Below are 20,338 nucleotides of genomic sequence, written 5' to 3' on the forward strand. Positions count from 1 at the left end.
CATGCCTCAGATTACAGCGGAAATGGCAGTGTGCAGCTCCTTGTAGTCGCATCTTCGAAAGTCATAGCTTTCAGTTTTAAACAGACTTTTAGCAAACTGCATACAAAAGTCATCAACGTCAATACAAAGAACGAACAACATGTGGTGGTTTTCGAGTTTGAGAAGGCGGTTCAATCAATTCAACATCACTCGGTTCGTCCACGAATGCTAGATCGAGTATCCGACCATTTGAATTTAATAGGCTGTTGATTTGGTGTAGACCAGAAGCAACCCTAGCTTTGATCAGCACAATCACTTGTTTAGAAGATGCGTTGGGTGGCAGTAATCCTTTGACATCGTCGTCTTTTTCCCATATTAATCGAGGAAGATTGTAATTATCGACTACAACGATTTTGTCAGAGTCCACAATACAGGACTGTTGAATTGCTGCGGAGTGTGCAGAATACAACGCCGGTTGCGAGTTGGGTTGGAGGTAAATTCCGAAAACGTAGATCGTTGACTTCAAAAGCTTTATGCGAACGAAAGCTTGCTCGAGATTGATGCAATCTTCCAGAGCAACCAAGCTACAACTCAGAGGTCGCGGGTTGCAGTACACCGATCGCATCGAAAAATACTGTATGTTGAAGCTAGCTCAGCGTTATTGATATCCGGGCGTAACCATGTTTTCGTGAGTACAACAACATCATTGTCACAGGACGATAGCTTGAGAAATCTAGGTTGGCCTGGAGCTGCAATAGATTCAAGAAGGTTGCTCCTGGATCGAGACGCATGAAGAAACAGCACCCGGGGCGGACCGCCCCTCCGCCCCTCCTACACTACGCATCTGTACCAAAGTATGCGAAAAGGATTAATGCATGCTGTTGCTTGTTTCACTCTCACGTGCCCTTATACTGCTATGGCATATATATTATAGAATATAACATTTGAATGGGAGGAAAGCACATTTTCTGTTATTTTTAAAATCATTTGATATTATAAATCAGGACGTCAAAACATGTGCTAAAAGTTAATTTTGGATGTACCAATGGAAGCATGATCGCTGACAGTTTATGTGAGTTACTTTCAGAAACAGATTCTAGTGAAGAAGTTCAACAATATGAAAAAAAATATAAATGTTCGATCGAGTAGCACGATCTGCCAGATTTACCATTCTATGGATAAATACGGAGTACTCAGTGTTGGCAGAAAATTAAAAAACTTTTGAAGTGCAGAACAGATTTCGATAGTTTCGAAAGTAGATTTGAATGTACTTTTCAGAAACATTCAATCACATCCTGTACCCCATCCCCTCTCATCATGGACAAGCGTGGACATTTTGGCATCTCCTACCACAACCCCCCCCCCCCTCCCCCTCCCCCATCTAAAATTGTCCACGTGGTATGTGGAAAGCCCCTGGTCAGTTCAGTTGAAAATTTGCAAATGACGTTTTTCCGATAAAGATGCTGAAGCAGAAAACTTCAACCAGCGCAACCCACTGTGCGGCCAACGAACTGTGAATAAAAATACCATTTCTGTCTGTTTCATTCGTTCATTACACACAACTCTCGGAAACGCCATGCATGGACCAGATATTGCCACATAAGAAGCAGCAACATCTACGACGAGTATCATCGCTCATGCAGCCAGCAGTACTGTTGCAATGGAAGCAGCAGCAGCAGCAGCCGGAGGGGATTCTTCCCCTCAATTCTAATTTAGAAGATTAAAATTATTCATTCAAAACACATGAAGCGATTTCTTGTTGCCCCTTTCCACCGTGGCAGGGTATGGGTTCACCGCTGAAGCAATAACAGCAACGATAGGAGAGCAAGCCATCGTCAGGGAAAGCATCCTTGTGGCAATAAGAAAACAAAACCCATCACTGCGGGAACAGAGGGATTCCCTTTTTCTCAGTAATTAGAGAATTTTGCTCACGACGTCGACGAGGACGACGACAACGACGGCAGTGCTGACGGCCGTCAATATGTTTCCGCTTCTGTTTCTGAAGGTTATCAGGATTATCGAGCTCAAATTATAAAGGGAGAGTGTGGTTGGCAGAGAAGTGAGGAAACGCGTAACAATGTGAGGGGAACGCAAATAGGAAATTTCGATCCGATTTAAAGCAAATTATATCCTTCAAGCGTGATTACTGCTGATTTTTTTCTACTTCCCGCTGGAAGGCTCCGTCCGTTCTCCCCCCCATCAACGTGTATTAATAATCATTTTGGCGATAGTCGCTGACAGGGGTTCGAAAACGGTTCTCGTCATCCGGTGGGGGTGCTCCCGTGCTTTCTGTTTATTACATTCTGAATGTATCGGCAGAAACTGTTGCTCACTTGAGCATCCCAAACCAAAATGCTCTACGACCTGGAACAGACTTAAAAGATTTCATTTCATCACAACATCTTAATCAAACCGTTTTCTCTGGCAGAGGCAGCAGCGGCAAAATGAGCACTTCTCCTAATGATGGTTTCTGGTTGATGGCTTCGAGAGATGGGGTGGATTCGAACAATATGCGAAGCGATCTTCACCACCCGAGAAATTTACGTGCATATCCTAAACCTAAATACGTTCAAGAGTGATAAAATAACAATTCATTTCCGCCCAAGTAGTACCATATTTTTCCTATAAGCTCGTTGGTGAAGGGAGATTACTAACTTCCCAGAAATTAAGTCAAACGAATATTACATGCCTCCTACTTCCCACATCACGTGTGCGATTTATTTTAACTTGTGTTCGGTTTTCTTTCCCTCTAATCGAAATCCTAATTGTTTCAGCGGAAATGGATTGCCATCCAAAACTGCTAGCGAACAATGCCAGTGTCCTGTTTCGTTCCCTGTTTCATTTTACTCGTTTTCTTCTTTCTAACTAATTGTCATTGTAGCAATGATTATCATTACCATAAATGATACCATTATTGCTGTACCTTCGTTTTTTTATATCAGAAACTACAAACATTTACTTACACTTTAATTACATGGTTACCCTCTAAATACTCAATATACCTATATCTATATCCTTTTTTGGTTTCTTTACTAAATTTACTCTTAAAGACATTGCATACTCATTCTTATCATTCTCATTTCATCGTCACTGGTTTCACTTTAAAAACACCACAGATTGTTATCTTTTTTTACCTACTAAGTAATTCGTCACCTTTGCTCGAAACACCGAGAAAAATCGCTGTTCTCATGTTACGCAACGTGTATTTGTTGTGTCGGTTTGCGGCTTCTACCATTTGAATAGTGTCGATTTAGTACGGTCTAGACGAGTAAACAATAGTGTTAAGTACAATAACGGATCTTCGCTTGCTAGGAAACTCGTGGGAGAATCATTTCTTATAACAGAAATATTTTAAAGCTTGCAGGACCGCTTCATTAGTATACACAGAATTATGACAGTTCGGGCTTCCGGAAATCAAACTTTACAATAAATAAATTAAAATTAGCATAACGATTCACAATCTACCGCGCGTTGAACAGTTGTCATTACTAGAACCCATAATTTTGACATAACATGATTCAGACGTATCGCGAAGAAATAGTTTGGTTTGGGTTGTGTTTAAGTCTTGTAGGCGGTTGCGCCCATCAATATTACACCACGGTGCCGTAATTGCTCATGTATTCATCCGACATACGCGAGCCATCGTAATTGTCAGATTCATCGGTTCGTATACAAATTTTCTTTCGCCTGAAAAACGCAATTGGGTGTGTAACAGATATAGAACGTTAAAATGATTCATCGATGAGTGCTGAGGCTGAGTGCGATAACGAGCATCGATGGAGTTTGAGAGTGGTTCAATCATGGATTTATATATTTTTCCCCAATACGAAGCTCATCACAGTATTACTCGGGTTACGAAAAAAAATTAGAAATTAATCAATATACGGTCAATAATCAAACAAAACAATGAAATTAAACTATTCTTCTCCTTCAATTGCACTACTGTTCTTAGAGGAACTTCGCCGTCTCAACGTTATATTACTTGTGTAAATTTATAAATACTTAGTTGAGTTTTCTATGCAAAATAACACGCCTTGATTGTGTTCTAACGCGTTACCACAGTGCAATTCGGAGGAAAATTTCTTGACGAAACATTCCCCGACTTGAACAAGAATCGAACCCGTACCCCCGGTAAGGTGACACTAACCACCATTCAAATATTATAATAACTTTGGATAAGACAGGTCTTCATAGCTTTTTATGGAATTTCCGCATTACTCCTCATGTCTGTACTTACTAACGAGTAAATATACCAGTACAAGTAAAATTAGTTCTCCATTTTTTCAGTTTTCTTCCTTTGAACATGATCAGTTTGACTCAACATGTGAAATTGTTTCAGATAGTTATATACAGAAAATGGTTGAATAGGAAAAATAGAACTTTTGATGCATACTTGAATGAAATCCTATTTTTGGAATGAATCCCTATTTTTGATTTTGACATTTGCTCTTCAGTTATAAAATAGAGCAACAAGGACTCTTAAACTGGCTCAATTCTTATCTAACAAATCGTGATTAAATTGTTCATTTTAAAAATTCTCTCTCAAATCCAGTAAAAGTCACTTCAGGAGTCCCACAAGGCTTTCATCTTGGTCCTCTTCGTTCCATTCTGTACGTTGATGACATCTCCTTCGTTCTCAAGCGTATCAATTTACTTGTGTATGCAATTTCGCGGAAATTGGCAATAAATACGACATCGAAGCATTCCAAAACGAAATACATGTATTCCATACTTGGCGTAATCAAAATCTACTAAAACTGAAAGCAGAAAAATTCAACTCCATAACATTTAGAAGCAAAAATCATGTACCAAATATTGTAATACGTCTTACATGTCAAAATGTGGAAAAATGTGAAATAGTTAGAGATCTAGGCGTTATCCTGGACTGTGAACTCACATTCATACACTGCGTTTTTCAACTATATAACCACTAATTTTTCCTGAATTTCCAGAGATATGTAAGAAGTCGGTTGAATTGAAGTATATAGTGTACGGTATAACAACTATCTTCATTTAAAAGGCTGGCCCTTTGAACTTAATTGTTGTGTTCAGGAGCGAAACATTCAAAAACCAAAAATTCCAGTGTTTCATAACTATAGAACCAGATGGAGAAATTCTCACTCCCTTACAAAATCAACGTCAATTCCACATGTATCACGATAAGTTTCTAATTTGTAGGTCATCTCTAATTCTCAATCAGTTCAAATAACCCATTCGGGGGGGTTTTGACCAAGTGATCGTACGAATAGTAGATGCGGCTTACAAACAGTATGAGTGATTTGAACAGCTTAAACGAACACTATCCTCTGCGTTGAACGAGACGAACACTACAATATGGCGCAGCTTGGTTAAAACCACCCCGAATGGGTTATTTAAACTGAATGGGAATTAAAGATGACGTACGAATTAGAAACTTATTGTAATTCATGTGGAATTGACGTTAATTTTGTGAGGGAGTGAGAGTTTTTCCATTTGGTTCTATAGTTATGAAACACTGGAATTGTTGTTTTTTTTATGTTTCGCGCCAGAACACAACAACGAAGTTCAAATGGCCATTCTTTTAAATGAAGATAGTTGTTATAACCTACACTATACTCTTCAATTCAACCGACTTCTTACATATCTCTGGAAACTCAGAAAAAATGAGTGGTTCTATAGTTGTGAAACGCAGTGTAGAACACTACAACTATGTAATCAATAAGAAAAATATTGTGTTAAGCTTTGTCAAATGCTTCTCACATAACTTCCAGGACCCATACACAATAAAACTTTTGCATATCCCATATAGAAGGTCCATTCTGGAATACTTTAATATCGTTTGGAACTTGAGTATAGTCGTACATGAAGAACGCATTGAGTCAGTCCAGAAACAGTTTCGCTAATTTGCACTCCGTAAGCTTAACTGGACCTCATTTCCGCTTCCTTCATATGAAGCACGCTGCATGCTCATGAACATCCAAGCACTAAAAGAACGCCGTAAATTTGCATTGCTTTCTTTTGTTAATGATCTAATTTCGCAACGAGTACAATCAGCTGAATAACTAGAAAAATTAAATTTCTATGTACCTGGGCGTCAATTAGGAACACAAAATTTGTTTCTAACCAAGACATCCAGAACGAATTATGCAAACAATCGCAAGATGCTCATATACAATCAGCACTGCGAATAAACACAACAATGAATAAAAACAGCTAAAAAGAACATGAAATTATGCACAAAAAACTTGGTAGGCATGAGAATAGGACGTAAACTACATATGTTACCGCTAGGGTACCGATTATCGTATGTTTAATACCGATTAGGGTGGCCCTATGCAGAAAAAAAATCTGAACAATTTTTATTTCTATTTTTTTCTTAAATTTGGCATAAAACTACATTTAACCTCAAAAGTTTATTCCCCATCACCTATTTTCAATCGCGATTTCAGTATTTTGGTATAAATAAAATCCAAATAATCGACCCGTGCTTCGTTTTTCAAAGCGAACGAATTTATTTTCGTTGTTAAATAACAGATGGCGCTAAGTTCGCTTCATCGAACATTCATCCACACATGGGCCATTAATCTCAATTCAGCTAAAGCCATAAGTATTGCCGGCGAGCTGGAAGACTTTTTGAGTAAACATAATAAATTATTGAAATTCTTCATGAGCTCGGTTCGCATGGTGACAATCACGTTATCGTCATCCATCCTAATAAAACACCGACTGGAGATCACGTGTATACATTCAATGTGTATGTTGTTAAAGACATTGCTGGAGTCATATTAGGCGACTGCACAGGGACGCGAGGAATTGTGATTCGAAGAAGAAACAATAATCTGGAGTTCATCGTTGACATCCACCGTTCAAATGACGCTCTCCATCGTCTTCTTCAATTTAGTGCCATTGTTCCTAATGTTTCAAACGTTCACCATCTCAACGTAGAATGACTCGCGAACGATACATATATAGAGAGCGGGTGGAGGCGATCTGGCGTAGTGGGAACATCCATACCTCTCACGCTGAAGGTCACGAGTTCAATTCTCACTCCCGACATTCTTCCAAAAATCGAAACAAAAGTGACGAACCAGCCAAAAAGTATCGAATATAATACAGATAAAAAAGGAGAGAGCGAACGACTGCGATTCTAGACAATCAGAAGCAGTGTGAGGAATAATACACTCACTTGCGAGACGCTATCATGAGCAACGCCGACGCAGCTTTTGCTATTGCAATTATGGGGTTTCTCAAGCAAACGATTCAATTATTCTTCACGCAAAAAGCTGGAGAAAAGATAAAAACTCGGTAAAACAGCAATGCCGATTAAGGACTATAAACTCTTGAGGAAGTCAGAAATGCGTTCCAGAACAAACTAAGTTTGAATCTTTAAATTTGTAAGTCTAAATTTAAACACAGTGACTCAAACTCGTAATCGTACTCCCCCATCTCTTTTCCCTTCTTTTGAAAGTCGAAAACAAGCTTTCGGAACATTCTATTTAGAAAAAGTCATAGTGTCATATTAGAGTTAAAAAAGACGGGTGGGTAATGTCGGGGACATAACCGGAGTGACGTAGGACTATACAATGGGGACAGCTTTTGTTAAATATATATTTTAAATATATTGTTTTATTCTCTTCTCCACAGTTGGAAAATTTCTTCCCATCCAGCTTGTGACATATTGTTCAGTAAATTACATTTAATGCGACGTGCCGGAGAAAAACTTTGCCACTCACTGAAACTTATAGCGAATTCGTTTTTAAAACTGAGTCAGTGCCAAACTGACTCTGTAATAAAAAAACGTTTTCAGTTTCACGAATGCGGTGGTTTGTTGGTGTGCGTTATATAGTCTGATTTGTTTATATTTACGACGGCAAATGTACAGTGTCGACGTCTGGTTAGTGCTTGGGAGGTAAATTGTTCTCCATCAGATCAGAAGGGCCAAGTGCAGTGTAAACATATAAAAGTTTGAATGAAATTTTTTACTTAATATTGTTTGATTACCTAACACATGTAGTTCTGACACTCACTTAACCATTTGTCGATGCATTTCCTGTTTGTTCCACAAATAATTACTATTATAATATAAAACCATCATTAGACACAGTTTTCGTTCAATATTCTGCGATATCGGAAAAAAACTTTTATTTAATCACATAAAATAAATATTCGATACGTTAAAGTAAATTTTCATTCATAATTTTGATTTTGAAATTTATTCCACCTGAATATCCATCATTATTTTCACCTCCCAATGAAAGCACACGTAGCTTAATGCCGTCTACTCTACTCTTCAAAATCAGAGTCCGAATTGGATTACTATTCCAATAATACAAAAGCAAAAGCAGCAGGTTTTCCATTTTCATAGTCTTTATTTTTAGATTTTCCAAAACAATATTCGGAACTTGACAGTTCAGTATAGTTGTATTGGTGAACCCGAGTGCCAACCCGTGATACAACTCAGTGCGAAACTAACAGCTTTCGGGGCGAACTAGTGCGACACTGAGTGCGAAATTGAGTGAATAAAAAAACGTTTTGACAGCAGTTAGTGCGGCACTGGGGTTGAAACTGAACAAAAACGAATTCGCTATAATTGTTGCCTTGATGAGCGCCGAACCGAAGCTGCTCTGTTCTTGATGCGGGTTTTCTGATTGTCGTGAGCAGCTTTGCAAGCCAACTCGAGCACGGCGACGGCTATAATCGCTGTTAGGTATACTGGTGCTCCGGCACTAATCCGTTCGGCCTAGTTACCCTTGCGGAGCAATCAGTGAATGCGACCAACAGGGAATTGGAGAACTGCACGGTTCGAGTGAGACTTTGCCTTTCCCTTAACTTGTCCTCCTTTGTTACGTCCACGATGCCGATGCCGTACAACCACACGGGTTTACGGTTTGAAAGAAAATAAGATATTTTTTTGGGGTCCGCGTGTTTTATACTCTAGCGGTACACACTCACAGGATAGAGACAAATCGGCAGACTCAGCCAGAGGGGCGAGTCCAACGAGACGAACGAATGAGCGTTAAAAGGGAGCGATGGCAAAAAAATACATTCATTACGATTTGTTCGCTCGTTGGATTCACATGCAGGCTAAAAAAGGTCCTTTTCAGGATAACAAAATTATCTTCAATCTAAAGAGTTTATTGTTTTGTTATCACTCGATATCCCCATCTTGTTCGGCTAAACCTTTCTGTTTAGCGATTGCATTTGCCACTCGCCACAGCTTTCACAGTTGGAAAATTTCTTCCCATCCAGCTTGTGACATATTTTACAGTAAATTACATTCTATGGCACGTCGCATTACCACCACTCAGTATCGGATTGGAGGTAATTTTAACCTGTAATTGAACATTTGCGATGACAGTGGTGCAATGTCGACTTTCAATGTGAGGTCATAATTTGGACCCCGAACTCTATGTTTACAAAAATGTCCAACTAAATATGTCGCATTACAGGTCCGTCCAATTAGCTAAATGTCGAGATAAGTGTAAATTACTGTACTTTCAATCTAGAAGCAATTTAAGAATTGGTGAAAATCAATAAGCTCAGAACAACTGCCAAATTCACATACTCAAACAAATGATCTCCTGGCAAACAAATTATGAAAAAATCAATTTGTGTTTTATTATTATTTTGGATATTGTTTTAGAAAGCATTGAACTGTATTTCCTAAACTCTTTTTTGGAAGGTTTAATGGCCCTGAAAAGCGCCTTGTTTTATGGAATGGTTCCAATTTAGAAAACTTAGTACTCGTGGTTTTGAAAAAAACATTTCGAACGCCCTCGATGCCGCCTTGTTCTGGATTTGCCACCAAAGCAGTTTGTATAAAGAACAAACTTTTTTCTTCTGCTACCTGATGCCGTTTTGCGATTGCGTTTGCCACTCGCTGCAACTGCCTGTTGTTGTCTTGATGTCCACCGAACCGAATGTGTTCTGTTCCGAATGCGGGTTTTCTTATCGTCGCGAGCAGCTTTGCCAGCTAACTCGATCATTTCGGCGGCCGAAACTATATAACGCCGGCTAGGTGGACTGGTGCACTGGTACTAACGCGCTCGGCCTAGCTACCCTTGCGGGGAACTCCAGATCAACACGGTTCGAGCGGGATTTTGCCTTTCCCTTCACTTTTCTTCCTTTGTCATGTCCAGACATGGCTGCTTGTGTTGGTTTGTTGATGTGATGCGAAACGATGTGGTGTACGGTTTGGATGAGAATGATCGTTACGGCAGCGGAGCGGGGATTTTTAAGCTGACTAGTTGGTAGAGAATTACGCATGTGTGAGACTGCGACCAATGTTTCGTTCATTTTTTTCTTTTTTCCTTTCCAATCGTGCTTCATTCTATTTCGCTGCTGCTCTGGTTGCCCGTTTTGGTCGGTATGATTTGAGGAGCACAAAATGGACCAATCAAAAATGGGCACATAGTGCATTTTGACAATGCTTGATATTTCACAATTATTCAATTATTTATCTCAAGAAAAATGAAATGTTATTCGTTATGATAGATGCGTAGATATATTTCCTATCAATTGATGCAAAAACCTTTGCGATCTATTGAGAAATGCTCGAGTTATAAGCGTTCCAAATCTTGCATTTTTTCCTACTTGTGCAGTGCCTAGATTTCCATTTCACCCCCTATATCTTCCGGTTAGACGTAGTCCTACGTCAAAAGTTTGCTATCTGTTTTCAGAATGATGATGGAATGATGGTTTCGCTAAAAATGGCGAATGTATGTGCTAATATATGAAAATTGATTCAAACTCGACTCGATTTCGAAGGCGTTGACCAATTTCCGAATTCCATCATTAGTATGGTATTCCTTGTTCATTGCAACTATCTGTAGCTGTCTTCGGCCTGATCTACGAATTTGTTGGTGTATTCGAAAGGATTATTTATCATTTTTGCCAAGACAATGACCCAGAGCTCAAGACGTATAAAGTACGCACATGGTTACATTATAATTGCTCAAAAGTTATTGATATTCCTCCACAATCTCCACAATCCTAATAAAAAACTAAGGAAGTGAATACACCAATTAGGGTAACTATAAAAACCACCATGAAGTAACCATGAATTTCACTCTAACTTTTATATTTAAAATTCTACATCAAAATTGTCTTCGTACGACTTTCGGAGCTTATCTTGCTCAAAGTTATCGATGGGTTTTCACCCAAAAACACATGATTCAAATTTTAATTTACTCAAATATAAAAAATAACATATCTTTGAAAATCACATATTATATAGAATGAATTTTGTTCTTTCAAATTCCGTCAACAAACTTTTTTTTATGTTTGCCCCTAAAAAAATGGTAAGCAATTGAAGAGAGCATATTTTCCGGGACGAAATATCAATAATTTTGAGTCAAGTTGAGATATTGACAAGTTCTGCATCGCAAAATGTTTGTATCGGTATGTTCTAAAAGTCTTTCGAAGACAGTTTGTATGTAGAATTTGAAATATAAAAGTTAGAGCAAAAAACTGTTTTTTTTTTAATGGTGCCCCCAATGCAAATTAGGAAAAAGGCGCTATATCGGTTATATCAAGAGATAGAAAAATACTTTGTTCTACAAAGGTGTTTTAAATAACTGGAACTACAACACTGTCGAACTATGTTTACCTCTATCTATAGAGATAAGAAAGTTAGATATTTTATTTCATCGAAAATGTTGGTCACCCTATTTTTGGCAATGAGTGCTCTATCATATGTAACAACATTGTCGAAGACAGTTTTTGTCTAGAGAATAACTGTTGAGCTCTAAATGCTAATTTCCACTTAAATGCATTATCTGGACCATTGTGCAATGGTCTTTCCTTCTATCTTGGTCGAATGCTATCTATAATTTTTTGTAGGCCGATAGTTTAGTCGGCTTTTCAATCAGTACGTGGTGGTATACATATGCGCACATTACACCGTTTCAGTTGGGTCTGTTTTTGCACTAGCAGTCCAACTCGACCAGTCTGCGAGAGCTCTACATTCCATTCCATTCCATTTTAGTTTTTAAGAGGTTTTGAACTTCATTCGCCTCTAGCCCTGAGAAGGACCTTTGTGGAAAGAAACTCTATTCCATACTCCTCCTTCACTTGTCTTGAGGAAGACAATCCATTCCCGCTCGACGCTCGCCGGCAACGATGTTACCAACCAAACAAGAAGCTCTGACTGAAAATTTTTGCGTTTACATTCCACCGCCTACCTTCCAGAAACTCCCGAAACTTCTAGGCTACAGAGTTGCCATATCGTTTAATCGTTCATCGATTAGGCTTTGGCGAATTTTGAAAAGAAAATGATGATTTTTATAACAAAATCATCTTCAGCGATCAGACTCATTACTGGTTAAATGGTTTTGTTAAAAGGCAAAATACGCGTGATTGGTCAGATGCAAACCCACATGTGCTTCAAGAAACATCATTGCTTCCAGAAAAAAAAAACTGTTTGGTGTGGCTCTCATGCCAGAGGAATTATTGGGTCGTATTTCTTCGTCGATGAGAACGACCGTCATGTTACCTTCAATGGAGAGCGCTATCGCGACATGTTCGATAACTAATTTTGGCGGTGCCACTTGTCACATAGCGCACGTATGTTTGGGGAACGTGTTATTTCGAGAAAAGGACCTGTCGATTGGTCACCTCGTTCATTCGATTTGACGTCATTGGATTTCTTTTTATGGAGCTATGTGAAGTATCGGGTCTATTCCAACAAACCAGCAACTTTAGGAGAGTTCACAGACCACATCCAAAGCGAATGTGTGGCCGAGTAGTGAAAATCCATCGGATCGATCGTTGTAAACGGGCTCATAGTGGTCATACGACCGAATCGAATTTTATTCTTGAAATGTTGAACTACAACGAAAACAAATTCGAACTCGATATCTCAAAAAACATGTGTTCTTAACGAAGGACCCGTTAGTTTAAATAAATTTATATAGGGTGTTGAAAGAGGATTTGCAGGATTTGGTTTTTTTATAAAACAAACATTTCTCGAGATGTCTTTAAAATTTTCATTGTGTTGTAGAAGAAAGACATAGGGATTAGGCATGGAACATAATATATTCGAAGAAGCCTTCTCAACTTTATCTTGAAATCTTCAATCAATTTATCACACAAATAGGGTCCAATTCATAGCCAAAAAGAAAGAAATCTATTGATGTTAAATCTATAGGTTAAAATCTAGATTGATATCACCGAAACATGACATACTCGTATAGCGTTTCATGATAAATTTCACAAGTTTATTGATGACATCTGTTAACATATGGCAATCTAATGTGCGTCGATTGTGAAATAAAAGGTCGTTGGGATCCTGTACTTTTTCAATGAAAACATATTTTATACAAAATTCTTTGACACTGATCTTGTTTTCAATTTAGGTATACACCTACAAAACCGTGGACTTTAACACGTTGAGCAACGGATTTTTCTTGCTGCGCTTTCCATTCAGTCTGCATCAAGAGTATTTGAACGATGTCAGTTTCGGTCCCCACTCCAAAAAATATTTATTGTATAAAAAGAAAATGATCAGAAACCTGACTGAAAAGAAGTTACATATCGTAAAACATCCGAAAACAAACTATGCCCTTTTTTATTTTTTTATTTTTTTATTAACTGTTAGTCCCAGTGATTAACGTTTTTCTAACAAAAAGCTCAATGTCAATCCCTAGGGACCGAAACGGCACTCAACGTGTTAATGCACATCTCTGCGCCTTTTTGCACATAAAAATAAGCATGTCATATTTGTTTGATTAATTACTAGCTGATTCGGTGAACTTCGTCTCGCCCAAAATATCTTTTTTATATGATTTCTTTCGACTATTCACGTTTTCTCACTAAGCGAACGTTCGTGGGTTCTATCGCAAAACTCTCCATTGATTGATTTTCTAATTGGCAACCACAACTTACTTTTACCATAGTTTTCCTATTACTCATACCACAACTCTACCATATATAAATTTATTTTCAAACACAATTTTCGCTCAAGATCAGTGTTTGCCAATTGATCCATTCACTGAAAAAATCGCTTTCGTTAGTTCAAATATGATCATACAGGAATCATTTCCCTCAGCGGCATTCGTTTGTTGTTACGTGCTACAAATCACGACACAAAAGAACGAGACATCTTTGCATCGGTTCGCACTTCATGATACACCAGTATTTTGATTTTTAGGTCTCAAAGAGTGTAAACTATATGATTATTTAGCTCGATAGAGGTTAAGGGAAGGGTAGTCAGAATATATTTTCCATTTTTAACGCTGCTATTCCTTGTGATATATATATTCATATAGACAGCATAGTTTTACTAGCAACACCGCTCCAGTGAGAAACAAAAACTCTCTCGTTTCAGCTCTTTTCCCATTCGTTGCTCTCCACAAATGGTGACCGAATGATGACGTTTTTGACGTAGAACTACGTCTTTCATTAAGGGTGCCAAATCAGAAAACAGGTCACGTTTTTATGAAATAAAGTTAACGTTAATAACTATTTTTCCCGTGAACGGATTTTGACGATTTACATACTAAACGAATCGGAAATTCCGTAAGATTTGTTTAATATATTATACATTAGAATCCCCTCATTTGTAAATGGTTAAAATACATGAAAACTTTAGCGTTTCCATTTTCCCATATATTTGTTCTGTCCATTTGTGTGCTTTCCCGAACAGATCTGTCAATAACGAGCAACTTATCGACGACCAACGGAGGGGAAATCGTAGGATTTAATGTTTCCGTGAACAAAGGAAAAATAGAAGAATGAAGGGGAATACTTGCCTAGAGCATAACCAGTGGATCTCGCTGAGGCAAACTTTCATTCGGCATCGGACTGTTGAGCAATCCTGTTCACTTTGCTTTCGCTGCGCTTCGATCTAAGATTGGACCCCACCAGTGGTAATTCAACTTGGATATCGTCGTTTGGTTTTTCTGTTCGTTTTTCGCGTTATTCGTATCGTGTGTTTTTCTTTCCGCGTCATAAATTGGACGCTTCACGTAGTGTGTGATGAGCAAGAAGAAGAGGAAGGTAGGTCGAGCCCTGCAAAAAACGAACGCATTGCCAGGGGCAATAAAATTTCGAGGCAAGCGTCATTTAATGATGCACGCGATGCTGGTGCAGTGAGTGCCTTCGCGAGTGTGACACCACATCAAACCACAGCGAAGTAGGCGATTTCGGTGCGTCGGTCGAAAATGTAAACGCCATTACCCAGGCAGCAATCAAAATCAAGCTCCTCCCGCTCTTGACAAACACATCAGCGAATTCGCATCGATGGGTGTTACAGCAGTTGGTGCCTTTGGCGCACCAAAAAATTATTTGGGGAATACCAAGCATCTTGAATGTCTTACTGGAATGTTATAAGTTATTTGGGTTCGCGTGCCAGTCGCAAAACTGCATTCAACTAGGATTGCATTTGCGCTAATATTGATCATAATGAAGCATTGCTACTGTTTTCGAGGTTGTTATTAACAAAAAGAGTTTATTTCGCTTGTTTAGTCACCAAGAAAGTAAATGTCGTTCTGGAATTTTGTATGTGATTAGGTTTCGCTTGCCAGTAACAAAACTTCCTCCACTTAGGGTGACAGCTGCGCTTCTCTCGAGCATGAGAAAGTAATGCAACTTTTTTTCGAGGCCACTAATATTAACAGAAGCGTTTCTTTTGAGAATAGCGCAAAATGATGAGAAGTGTTTATATTCCTAGTAGTTTGGCTCTGTATGCATGCTATGGCGAATGCTTGTTTGGCGCTTGGTTTACGTTGTACGAACGATGCCTAGAGGTGCGATTCCTTTGAGGCAATGCTAAATAACATGTAGCATAATATTTGATACTTGCAAGTGTTGTCATTGTTGTTGTTTCCATGTGGTGCCAAAGATATATTGATGTAGTGATGTGATGTGGAATGATGGTGCTGGTGCAACATGTATATAATCGACTGTAGCCGAGTCTATGTCAATTGCAAAAAAGGCCACCGGAATAGCGTTCGAGGTAAATTTTCAATGCATTGACATGAAATAAATTGCGACGTACGATCAGTTAGTGTATTGTTTTGCTAGGGCAAGAATGAATCATCAATCAATTATCCTCAACTGATTCTACAACGAAAAAACCACTTCAGAGATTATTCTACTAAGCAGTTGTTTCTAAAATTTCACAGCATTATAGAATAATATCCCAAGGTATAAACGAGCGACTTATATAAAATAACAGCGTAGTTCTACGTCAACAATGCGGTCGTATCTTGGACACAACCTCCTATAATTTTTTTTTCTTGTATCATTTATTGCTTTGCACTTGTCTGTGCAGTGGGTTTCGCTATAGTAGAACGGGACGATATATGCGGTTCAAACATGTATGCAGGCTTCGAAAATGGTGTGCGATGTTTGGTACAGCTTGAATATGTAAATAACAGTCTTCGTTCCACTCTTGGTTTAATCATTTAGTGTAACACAAGTGATTACTGTCATTCATACAAGTATCTGAATGATCCAGTCATATTTGGTTATATGTTCGTGAGAGATTACTTGCATGACACATTGTGTATCATTCGATATTGATCGAAATCCAAACACTGCTCAAGATTCTTGATTCACATACAAATAAAATGTTTTTCCGTTACATGGAACACATGTTCGATACAGAAATGTAAATTTTCTTTCATGATTTTTATATTCAAAGCGTGTTAGTCCAGCTGAGAATTCATTGTCATTCTCACTTCACACCAACGGAACACGAAACTTAATTCCACAAACCAGAAATCCAATTGGACTTACAACGATGTCATTGTAGAACATATGGGTTTTTTTTTCGAACTTCCTCTCAAAGCTTTTCAAAAATTTAAATTTGAAAAAAAATAAGAGGGCTTAAATCGGACCATCCCTTCCTCGAGTTTTCGCTTAACAACGCATTTGGTCTTTTATTTTTATTTATATAGATAGACAGATAGAGGCGAATGAACTGCAAAGTTTAAAGCCTTGTTAAAACAAAGAATTGAATTGAATAGACAGATAGAAGATATAGGAATGTTACTTCGCTTGAAAATCCATTTCCACTTCCAAACAAAGATCAATTTCGATAGCACAAACATCAAATGGAGTAACAACGCTCATCATGATGTAATTGTAAAACATATGGGAATTCAATTTTCCGAATTTTCCTTCAGAGTTTTCCGAAAATTTCCCGATTCCGGAAAAATGAAATACCACATAATTAAAACTATGTGCCTCCATAACATGGTATACAATACAATCGAGATCTCGGTAATTTATAATGATCACAGTTCGCCTCATTTACAAAAATAAACCACAAACATTGTCAATACAAACCGCTATCAGAAGCACTTCCGTCATGAATTCACGCTAGCCGAAAAAACGTTTTCGAAATTCAACAGGTCTCATACTCAACTAGATCACCCTCGCTGACAAAGTGATGAACTCTTGTATCTCTCTGTCTCTGTCTCTCATCCCACTCGTTATCGCACTTCACGTTACTCCTTACGTTTGCACCAGGAACAACAAAATAGTAGCTCACGTAAAGCAATTTCCCCCGTCCAAAACGTTGACACTCACCTGCTCGCTGTTTCCGTCCCAAGCGTATCCTTCTTTTTCGCTTTCCGCTTCTTCTTTGTACCATATCCGTAGTTGTCTCGCGCGGTCCAGCCGGGATACATTTCCATGTGTAATTGTCGCTCCTGACGCGCCTTGTCGTAGTACACGCTCTGTTCCTCCCTCGAAAGTGAGTGCCACTTCCGGCCCAGGATCTGGTTGATGGCTGCCGACTCCTTCAGGGTACACTCGGCTACAACTTTCGCCCGCATCTCCTTCATGTAGAGCATAAATGCATTCAATGGTTTTTTGATATGTGGTTTGAGGTTCTGTTGCTGTTGCTGGGTGGCAGAACATTTCTTCTTGGTGCCGCTACTGCTGGAGCCACTGCTGCTTCCACCGATACTACTGCTGTTCGAAGGCCGAGCGTAACGGTTCGTAAGCTCTTGCGGGAGATCGGAGGATTTGTGGCCTGTGAGACCCTGTCGTACGCTGTAATTGTGGGAAATTTCATGGGAGGCGGACGCTTCCTGCTTCACCTGACTCAACACGTTGTGTGGGTGTACAGAGTTCAGCAACGACGAGGATTGATAGCGTGAGTAGAGGTCACTAGCTAGGGTAGTGTAGATTTGCAGGGATGGGTAGGAGTTTCGGAAACTGGGAGCTGTGGAATACATTGATGGTGTGTGCCATGACGGGGGGACCGGTAACATATTGGAGGATAATATGGGATAAGGGTATTGGCTCGTGGAGAAGGAATACAGCGATTGTCGTGCGGAGAGACCGATCGCTTTGGAATCAAGTTGGTAAGGAATGATTCCACAGTGGGCTGGTGGAGGATTGGAGAGAGGATCGTCGTTGCAGAAAAACTGCGATAGACCCATTTTGCTCATAGAACCCTGTATTGCACTAGCAGTGCCACTGGAATACTGATAAGGCGGCAGGTAACCCATGTTGAATCCGGGCGAGTGATCAGGTGAATTGAGTTTACCCGCACTACTCCCACCGCTGCCTCCCCCTGCATACGGCGGACTAAGATCCTGGCGGGAGGAATTTTTCACCAAATTTTCAGCACTCTCCGTTAGGTCGATTAGGTTGAACTTTTCCTCCAGCAGATTCTCCGACGAGGCCTTCTCGTCCTCGCGGTCGCCTTCGTCTTTGAACACTTTCACCTCATCCGTACTACCAAGATCATCACCGGTCGAGCCGGAATGTGAATTTTCGTTTGTGTTTGGCATGTTTCTGCCATCAACAACACTAAACCACACGGCAAAATTCGATTGACACTAATTAGCATAAATTAATCCACATGTGCTTCGATGAAACATTGAAATAATCCGTTTCATAACAGTCCTTACGCATGCAGTCGGCAGACTGCTTCTTTGTCACATGAAATGCTATCTCTATTGCCACAATTTTGCAAAGGTGGGTAGGCAATAAAACTCTCCAACACTATTATTTATGGCACTGTGGCAAATGACTTTTCTGTTTCACACAACACAAATGAACAAGCAAAGTATGCATATAACCATCCATCCCTTGAGTGAGAATTTTGCAGCGTTGCACAACTTCTCTTCTTTCTCTTAGAACTAAATAAACATTTGTATATATCTCTCTTCTTACTGTGCTTCTTACTGTGTCGTCGCGAAAATTGACGATGATGACTAGAGCTTGGTTACAATATTGCACTTTCCACCCACTAGTTACACTTTTCCTCACGACATTGGCTGAACAAAATGTTTCCTCACATCTTCACATCGTTCGCGTTTTGGTGAAAATATTCACATTTTCACCGGGATGGGCTCACATTGTTTCGCATCATTGCTGAATCTGTAAAAAAATACGCGACAAGAGAAACATTATTAGCACATTGTCGAACCACACAAACGGCAGTGAATAATATTGCAATACAGGCTTGTGACAGATCTGAAAACATTACCTTTTTGTATTTCACGCGAAGTGTTGTAACATGACGTCACGTATGCTGCTGGTGTTTCCTTTGTGTTTTCGTTCCTAATCCCAGCCAAAGGAGGAGAAAGGTGATAAAATGTCTACTCCACAAATTGAGACGGCTGGCGGTGCGTTTCTTCTATTTCCCTTTCGCAGTTTCAGAAACACTCGCAGACGAAGATGCGTTCTATAAATAACTTCCTTTTCTCGCGTACCGACGTGTCTTATTGACTGTGTGATCAGAACGAAAGCTGAGTAGCCCCCGTCTGCAATGATTCTGGCGAGGATGGCGATGGCACACGCTCCAGCCACGGCAACAGCAGCGGCAACATTACAAAAACCGAATAAACTTCACTTGTTTTTCCAAGAACTATTTTTCTTTCAACATTTGTACTCCTTTCACTTGCTTTCCTTCCTTAGCGCCGAAACAGCAGACATCCGCGGAGAGTGTATCTCTTCTGAGCATGTTTTGCACAGCGAAAATTGGTTGAGCAATTCTTCAACAATACAGTGGCGTAAAGTAATCAAAATCAAAATTGTACCATCTTTCGCGTTTCCCGAAATGTGACCATACCGCAAGAGCTACTAAAACATTTTCTATTGAACGAAGAAAAAACCGAGATGTTGGTTTTCTGCCTCCGCCGCGACTGCGAGACGACCGATAGGAGAGTGAAGAGTGCGTGAAAAAGCGAAGCGAATCTACTACACACAGGCAGGCGAGGACACGGCGATTCACGAATTGTTTTGGTGTGAGAGAGAGAGAGAGAGAGAGAGGGAGCAAAAGAACGTCTAGCAACAGGACAGCCGTGGCACCCATACTATCGCATCTATGTTGACATTTTGTCGTTGGTTCACAACATGAAAAGTGGCTCATTTTCTTTCTCCCCCTATGGGTGGTGGCGGTGACTGGTGCTGCGTG

General features: G+C 39.5%; 1 protein-coding gene across 1 annotated transcript; it reads right to left on the reverse strand.

Moving 5' to 3' along the window:
* Window positions 1–1,379: 1,379 nt before the first annotated feature.
* On the reverse strand, window positions 1,380–20,066 carry LOC129767319 (protein pangolin, isoforms A/H/I/S-like). The gene is made up of 3 exons (XM_055768049.1): window positions 19,409–20,066; window positions 17,494–19,299; window positions 1,380–3,666 (listed from the first exon to the last, which is right to left on the reverse strand). The coding sequence occupies exons 2-3, from the start codon at window positions 18,705–18,707 to the stop codon at window positions 3,570–3,572; spliced, it is 1,311 nt and encodes a 436-aa protein (XP_055624024.1). The 5' UTR covers window positions 18,708–19,299; window positions 19,409–20,066; the 3' UTR covers window positions 1,380–3,569.
* Window positions 20,067–20,338: the final 272 nt, after the last annotated feature.

Source organism: Toxorhynchites rutilus, chromosome 2 (assembly GCF_029784135.1).
Source record: "Toxorhynchites rutilus septentrionalis strain SRP chromosome 2, ASM2978413v1, whole genome shotgun sequence".
Classification (NCBI taxonomy): Eukaryota; Metazoa; Arthropoda; class Insecta; order Diptera; family Culicidae; genus Toxorhynchites; species Toxorhynchites rutilus.